The 8,710-nt window shown below is 46.4% G+C and overlaps 2 protein-coding genes across 2 annotated transcripts in view; one reads left to right on the top strand and one right to left on the bottom strand.

Moving 5' to 3' along the window:
• LOC106806862 (atrial natriuretic peptide receptor 1-like) overlaps positions 1–970 on the top strand; it is a 2,052-nt gene extending 1,082 nt beyond the window's left edge. Inside the window, exon 2 of the mRNA XM_014808997.1 lies at positions 896–970. Coding sequence (XP_014664483.1) covers positions 896–970 — 75 coding nt within the window. The remainder of the gene's footprint in view (positions 1–895) is intronic.
• Positions 971–3,539: 2,569 nt separating this feature from the next.
• LOC106806861 (homeobox protein Hox-D4a-like) overlaps positions 3,540–8,710 on the bottom strand; it is a 47,397-nt gene continuing 42,226 nt past the window's right edge. The window contains exon 4 of the mRNA XM_014808996.1: positions 3,540–4,911. Within this exon, the coding sequence (XP_014664482.1) occupies positions 4,330–4,911 (582 nt within the window). The 3' untranslated portion in view covers positions 3,540–4,329. The remainder of the gene's footprint in view (positions 4,912–8,710) is intronic.

The following is an 8,710-nucleotide window of genomic DNA, read 5'->3' as shown; positions in this document are numbered from 1 at the left end:
CGGTGACTGTGACGGTGACGGTGGTGGTGACTGTGTCGTTGTCGTCGTCGTCGTCGTCGTCGTCGGCGGCGGCGGCGGCAGCGGCGGCGGCGTCGGCGGTGACGGTGGTGACGGTGACGGTGACGGTGACGGCGGCGGCGGCGGCGGTGACAGTGGTGACGGTGACGGTGACTGTGACGGTGACGGTGGTGGTGACTGTGTCGTTGTCGTCGTCGTCGTCGTCGTCGTCGGCGGCGGCGGCGGCAGCGGCGGCGGCGGCGGTGACGGTGGTGACGGTGACGGTGACGGTGACGGTGACGGTGTCGTTGTTGTTGTTGGTAGTGGTAGTCGTGATGATGAGCGTTATGAATTCTTGATGAATTAACTACAGCTCAAATAGTCAATGCTGGTGTCCTGAGTGAATAGTCCTTAGAAGCTAAAGCTCCCGAATCCTAGTTATCTTACCTTACCCTTATAACAAGCAAATTAATGTGGCGAGTAAATAATCAAGATTTGGATTATTCGATTCAGTGCTATCTGTGGGGATCTGCTATTAATTAAATCGTCAACGGTAGAGCCGACAATTATGTTCAGACAATATTTACAGCTATGAAGATCCATCTGAGCGAGCCCACCATGCGAGCCCTGGTGTTGTTTGATGGCTACACAGTCGAGCCAAGAGGCGGAATTGATATCAAGGTTAGTTTTTTTTTTAAATAAATTTGCGGCGAAGATGACATAAGTTTTAATGGCATTATATATATGTCATCCGCTCGCAGCAGGAAACTAACAAGAAAAAAAAGTGGGAATAGATTTCGAATAAGAATTTGTCGCTATGTTCATACATGTTATGAGACATGTTAGCGTGGAGTGCATGGTCGGATTATTTATTTATCTTGTTGCGCTTACATGACAGGGCAAAGGACATTGTATGACTTACTGGCTGACCGGATTCTCCTACAAGCTTCAACCAATCACCGTCACGAAATGATGAATCTCAGCAAACTGTCAAATAACAACGAGCTTCTACTTCTTCTTCTTCTTTCACTCCTAGAGGGCGGCACCGTACACCGTTCATCACTCAAGGCTCTGCTCAAGGGATGACAAAACGACTCCGCCGCTCAATAAAAACTTAACAAATATTTATTTAAACAAATATGTTTAAACGAAAATAACTGTTAGTGTTACATATATGTTGTATGGTAAAGCCAGCATACAAGTTAAGCATAAGTGTTTGTGCTTCATGCGCTTCGTATACATATATAGTGTTATTTATAGTGTATTTATAATCGTGTTATTTGTATATTACAATACAACTATAAGAGATTTTGTGCATACATCTTGTGAATGCTTCAACATAAAGAGAATCAAACAGTATAAAAGAAAAAAGTAAACGAAGACTAAAGAATTTGAACAAAAAATGATCGATGAAGCGATAGATATTTGTACTACATTATTATTCTGTGTAATGCCCGTTTCGGGCTCTCCCTAGGCGTATATATATATATATATTTATATATTTGTATATTAGAGTACGATTTGTATATTAGATTATAACAAGCACGTTAGTATTTCGACGTTAATGCGCATTTATATCTAGTTGTGCATGATTGAAATAGTGTGATTATCAGCTATGTCGGCAGTAAAAACTGTCAACAATACCAGCTTATCTTAATGCCCTCTGAGGAGTTGCGACTGTGAGAATAAACGTGATTAAATGCTTATCCTTTTCATAATTTCTGCGTCTACTAGGTGGCGCGTTGAACCTGCTCTAGCTATACAGGGACCCTAGCTCTAGCTAGGGTCCCTTTATATATAGGGACCCTAGCTCTAGCTAAGCTGCAGTTTGCATTCACGATGTCGGAAATTCGGCTCGATGTCGGAATTATAAGTAAGAAGGTTGGTTGAGGTTCTGTAGAAAGAGCTTAAACAAAAGGGAGATTATCGTCCAGTATTAACATACACTGTGAATATGGTAATGAAGTATCATAATAAGCCGTAGTTCTAGCACAAGTTAAGTGTCAAAATACGACTTCTTGGTTATTGGATCGATTATATAGTAATACATGTAATAGATGCGACAACAGCTGGCTAGAATACGCATGCATTTTCCGTGTCAACATCGTCTGATATAGGCACTAAATAAAGTATATAAATAGTAATAAGATCGTAGAACGTTAGTTAACAAAGGTTGTAATGCTGCTGCAAATACGTATAGATGGCGCTGTTAGCGCGAAGGGAGCGAAGGCAGTGGTGCGCACGCTGCGGCACAGACACACTCAATTCTAAATTGTTTGCTAGGAAAATACGGCCGATAAAGCACAGAGGAATCGCTAATCCTTATGTATCGTTTATGGCGGGGTATATCATAGATAGCGGTTTCACAAATACAATATCGCGCTGAGGGAGTTACAGAGCGCGTGAATGTAGTGCGCCGAGAGGTTTTAATAAAGAGTCAAGCTAAGGCATATAAAATCGTAGTATCAGAAAACTCATCTCAGGTTCGCTGGGTTGTGGTGGGAAACCCGCCTGATGGTTTAAACACAGCTCTAATAGTGAAAAAAGAGCGAGGGTGGTGCGAACGGATAAACCATGGACAGACAATTTATATAGCCATGATACGCCGATGAATTAGATAGACAGAGAGACGGGCCGTGAATTAAATAAGAACAAAAAACAAAAACATTGTGAAAAAGCGTGAGAAAAAGAGAAATAATGCGCGCGAAAGGGAGAACGTGGGGGATACTGATGATGGGGAGGAGCAGGAGGAGGAGGAGGAGGGGGAGGGAAAGAAGATGAAGAAGAAGGTGATGATGATGACGAAGAAGAAGAAAAAGAAGAAGAAGAAGAAGAAGAAGAAAATGAGGAGGAGGACGACGACGAAGGGGATATGGGAGAGAATATTGATGCAGTATCGCCGAGGCGTGTCATGATGATGCTATACGCGTTTCTTCATCTTTCACCGCTGCAGCCGCACATCGTGCGTGTGCGGTGCGTGCAAACACTATAAAGCCGCCTAATGTTTCACCTCAATCGCACCCCAGATCATATATCGGCCGGAGCGAAACGTCGCACGACGTGAAAGCCCGTTTCGTGAAATCGGCATCCTTATCATGATAAGGCGCTAATAATTTTCTTTATGGCCGTGTATAAATCAGGAGATATTGAGGCGAGACGCGACGCTCGCTGCATGGTAACCGCCGCGTGAGCGCGCCGAGTGCACGCACGGCGAGCTACCGCGCCGCTATATTGACAAACGGCTATATTGCTGATAGATTGCGCCGGAGTTATTGCAACTTTCCGGTGCCCGGTCCATCCGGAATTGCCGCGCGCACGGCAGCGCAACAACGTCGTAAAAGCGCGGCTTGCCGTCGTTGGTTAATTATACGCACAGAGCGGCTGTATCGCAGATGGCGAGCCTTCCTTCTCTCTCTGTCTCGGTTTCTCTCGTTCTCTTTTTGTCTTGTTTGTGCGTTATATTTTCTGGATATATATATATGTGTGTGTGTGTGTGCGTGCGTGTGTGCGGTGCGAGCGTGCATGCGTGCGTGCGAGCGTGCATGCGTGCGTGCGAGCGTGCATGCGTGCGTGCGTACGTATGAGCGTGTGTCTGCATGACTTGTATGTTCGTATGGATCTGCATCTGTGGGTGCACACGTTTACTTGTTCTAATTAACTAATCACACGGACGCACTTGCGTTTGGTTTATCATCGGCGCACAAGAAAATATAATTACAATATCTGTTAAAGGTTCTGTGATAATTCCGAGTGTACGATTCGAGGAGACGCGGCAATTACGCGCCATTCAGCGCTGACGACGAACTGATCACGCTTCACGACAACTCTCGCGCGACGAAAGAAAAATGCGCAAATTGCTATAGACTATTAACAGCCATTTTACAGCGCCTAATGAAGCCGACAGTCGCTGAAACTGCTGCGACCAATTATCATAAATAGCGATCCTGAGTCTCTCCTGCTTGCGTGGAAGTGACAGCGAGCCGGCCGCCGGCGCGATTGGCGCAACCGCGTCGTGATCGGCCCACGGAGCCGAGTTTATACGCGAACGACGGCGGCCCGTGTACGGACGTACGTGCCCACGCACACACGCGCGCACTCACACGCAGACGCGTTAACGAGGCAGCTATACGACTGATGAGCGCTCACCCTGAAAAACACGTGTATCATATCGCGCCCCCGGAGTGATTTTTTTTCATGCACGACGGTTCTTAAGTTTTCTTCAAATGGCAGGAATGTTGTGGCAGGCACGGTTGTGAGTCGGAGCGCGATCACGACAGCGGCGGGCGCGAAGCGGGGGTTTAATCCAGCCCCCCATCTGCGCCTCCCCGTATCTTACTGAACATCGAGCGGAGCTGAGCCATTTGGCAGGGATGAGGCGAGGCCAGCATCGTGTTTCTTGTCTGCTTTGCTCTGCGCCGTCTGCGCGTCCAGCTTGGGTTTCGGCACGTCGCGCGTGGCCAGACACAGGAATCGCGCTTCGCTGTCGTCATCGTTGTCGCCGCCGCCACAGCCGCCGTTGTCGCTGTTGTTCTTCGTATCGATATCGGCGGCGTCGCACTCGCCGCCCTCCCCGCTGTCAGCTTTCATCTTCTCCCTCAAGGTGCCGCTGGCCGGCTTGTAATTGTTGTTCGTTTTACCTGTAGGGGTCGCTTCGATCGGTGCCGTGGCGACGACAACGATGGCGGCGGCGGCGTCGACTTGAGCGATGCACGGCAATGCGTCGGTATCCTGTGTCTGCATCGTCGTCGCCGTCGTCGTCGTCGTCGTCGTCGTCGTCGTCGTCGTCGTCGTCGTCGGCTCCTTTTGCTTGGGTCGCGCGCCGTCAGCGCCCACCTTGTACTGAGCAGCCTCGATGTTTGATATGTTCTCCGCCTTCTTCCATTTGGTGCGACGGTTCTGGAACCAGATTTTCACCTGAAACAAGAACAATCGAAAACGATTTCTGTACATATCTGTAAACATGTCGCTCTATACAAGCAACTTGTTCTGCTTGCATCTATGACAAATACGACATACGCATATACGCTCTCCTACGACACTATTTGTCATAGGAAGATTCTTCCTATATGAGAAATATTGGCGAGTCAACTTCGTTCCGCTTTACAGCTGAAATTCACTACTTGCGTTCATAATAGCGCTCCTAAACTCCTATGATGCGCACAACACATACAAAAATATTTGTCATAGGAAGAATCTTCCCATGACAAATAGTGTCATAGGAGAGCTTATATGCGTATGTCGTATTTGTCATAGATGCTAGCAGAACAGGCTGATACAAGGGCGGGCGGGCGGTTGGTTGGACGAACAGACGGACGGACCGACGGATGGACGGATGGACGGACGGACGGACGGACGGACGGACGGACGGAGGGACGGACGGACGGACGGACGGACGGACGGACGAACGGACGGACGGACGGACGGATGGACAGACAGACAGACAGACAGACAGACAGACAGACAGACAGACAGACAGACAGACAGATAGATAGATAGATAGATAGATAGATAGATAGATAGATAGATAGATAGATAGATAGATAGATAGATAGATAGATAGATAGATAGATAGATAGATAGATAGATAGATAGATAGATGGATAGATAAATAGACAGAAAAGAGGGAGCTAGCGTGATGAACATAGTGTGGCTTGCGCTTGCCGCGCTCGCGCTCGCATAGCGGCGTATATTTCTCGCGAAATCGACGAATGTTAAACACACCGCCGGCCAATAATCGACTTGAAGTAAAATGCTGAAACGAGCGTCAACGCGTCGCATCTTTAAAAATGGATATGTACTGCGACTGTAAGTAGAGACGCACGCAGCGAGCGACTACTGTCGCTACGTAATCGTCGATTGCGTAATCGTCGGCAGCGCGCATCACACAGCGTCGTGCGCTAACAGCCAGGGGATATTATTGTCCGTTCCAATTTCGGCCGAGCGCCGTATTGATATTGTTGCGGCGCTTGGTAATTAGTAACGGCGCTGCGTTTAAAACAATAATCGCATGATGCGGCGACGTCGGCGAGGCTGTTAGCGGAGAGATTCGCGCTGAGCGGTGCCTCCGCAAACTAACGATCCCTGCGCACTCGGTCGAAATAGACTCTGACGTAGAGGCGGAATCACACCCGGATTAGCGTATGATGATCAGTTTCGTTTTGCATCACGTGCGCGCGGAGTGTGGGGGGGGGAACAGCGCGCGCTGCCGTGTGTATGCGCATTATATGTATTTTCGTCCGTCCGTCCTTCCGTCCGTCCGTCTGTCTATCTGTCTGTCTGTCTGACTGTCTGTCTGTCTGTCTGTCTGTCTGTCTGTCTGTCTGTCTTTCTGTCTATCTGTCTGTTTGTCTGCCCGCCCGTCCGTCCATCCGTCTGTCCGTCCGTCCGCCCGTCCGTCCGTTCATTCGTCCGTCCGTCTGCCTGTCTTTTTCTATTCATTCATTCGTTCATTCGTTCATTCATTCATTCATTCATTCATCCATCCTTCCATCTAACCATCCAGCCATCCAGCCATTTATCCATCCATCCATCCATCCATCCATCCATCCATCCATCCATCCATCCATCCATCCATCCATCCATCCATCCATCCATCCATCCATCCATCCATCTATCCATCCATCCATCCATCTATCCATCGATCTATCTTTCCACCCATCCATCCATTAGTCCACCTATCGCTTCGCAAGTAATTTGATCACATATGATTTTTTGTATATAACTTTCACTACTAATATACGTTGCTAACTTAACGTCACACCTATTGCGCTCATGTACAACGCCCGACGCTATTTTTCCTACTATTTTACACTACCAACATCACGTCATCGATCTATTCCCCTAGCATTCCGCACTATCAACCTAACGTCGCGCCGCTCTACATTAACGCCTACTCGCATGCAAAGCGAAGATTTGCTACAATCGGGGAGCGGCGTACAGCTGCTATGATGAGACTGATGGGAGAGACTGACGAGCAACGATGAGTATGTGCGAGCGCGTACACATAACCACATTTCCTTAAAAGCTTCAGCGTTCGGGACGAGGCGCACCGCTTTGCTACTCCACACACGCCGCGGCCCTGCGCGCCCTGCGCCTTCGATCGCCAACTTTCGAAATATCCGTTTTGACATGTTTGCCATTGCCGCTCTACGCCCTAAGGCAATTACCCGATGGCAGTCGTTGGGTGACTCGAGTAAGTGTTTTCCTATCATTATCTTCGGATACAGGTTAGAAACACGCGAATGTCAATCTATCCACGGCTTGTTTGTGGTTTACGTCTAAAACAGCGCGAATTTTGATGTTTTTATAGAACGAAGAAATGATCATAAATCGAGTGTCCCCGTTACTCACACAGAGCCGTGTGGATTCACGTGAGGATATTGTTTTCAATAGTCGTGAGTTTATGTGAGTTCAACTATCAATTCATCGAGACTATTATTTTAGTTATACTGTAGAATGGTAATTAATAAACCAGATTTCATACTTATTCTGCACCTCCATTTAATATGCGATTCGTTTCACCCCACTCCCGTGTTATGTCCTTATTATCTGGCATATGTATCCGAACAACTGTAGATCGAGTTTAGGTCGGATAATAAAGAGACAACTTTATTTATTTACCACCACCGTGACGACGAGTTTAAGTAGGTTGTCAGTTCTTGATTAGTTGTTCAGATTGTTAGATTAGTTGTAGATTCAGGTTTTTGTAGTAGTAGACAGTTTCAGTAGATTCAGTAGATTGTAGATTAGTTGTAGTTCAGATTGTCAGATTAGTTGTTCAGATTAATTGTTCAGATTCAGTTGGTCAGTTCAGATTAGTTTCCTTCCCAGATCTACTCTTCCTCGTGGCCAGGGTCTCACCATCATGTCTGTAACGATTTGTCTCGTAGCCCTCGTACCCATGCACCGGCACGCGTACACGCGCATTGCTTGAAATCGTGGAGATGGTATTATGGACAGTAAACCTGTAATCACTCGGAATCGTGACAATGTACCAACCTATTATTAAACACCTGCTACATGACCGGTATTATATATGAGCGTCATATTTGGCGCGTACACGCGGTTCTATCTCGCAATAAACTACCTCGATAGATCATAAAAGCAATTCATCACGGCTGTACCCGCTTTATGACTATGGCTTATTGCTTATTTCCGCCATATTTCTAATGCTGTATGCTTTCTGGAATAGTTCTAAAAAATGAAACTTCTAACAATGCAACAAATTGATTAGTACAGCAATGTCACGTGTTTCGGTAAAAAAAAAACTAGCTAAATTTGGCAGAACTATACAGCTATTCATCGAGAGAACTATAAATGAGTTCCGGTATTTTTCTCCTTTCCTACGACATGGAATGCTAATATGAATGGTTTTGCTTAATTACGCTGTAGTATGAATGATGTAATCGAGAATCAGAAGACATATCAGGAGAGTACGGGAATATATGTGTAGTTATATTGCAAGAGGGATACTCAAGATTATATCGAATCCGGCTACAGTTGTTGAGATCGTCACGTTTGTTCTGTACAAGAGCATCAACGTTTAACTGTTGCTGTTTCGCCATTGACATGATTGTATTAACCTGACCCTTTTGTTATATTTTATTGATTTTAATGTATAACGTATAGTTTGACGTGCAATAGTTGGTCAATCTTTGCGCATCTAACTTGGATTAGAAATGTACCAGACTGCCTATTTGTCAGCATGTAACAC

Source organism: Priapulus caudatus, unplaced genomic scaffold (assembly GCF_000485595.1).
Source record: "Priapulus caudatus unplaced genomic scaffold, Priapulus_caudatus-5.0.1 Scaffold183, whole genome shotgun sequence".
Lineage (NCBI taxonomy): Eukaryota > Metazoa > Priapulida > Priapulimorpha > Priapulimorphida > Priapulidae > Priapulus > Priapulus caudatus.
Note: the sequence above shows the minus strand (reverse complement) of the source record. Positions and strands in the feature narration are given on the sequence as shown.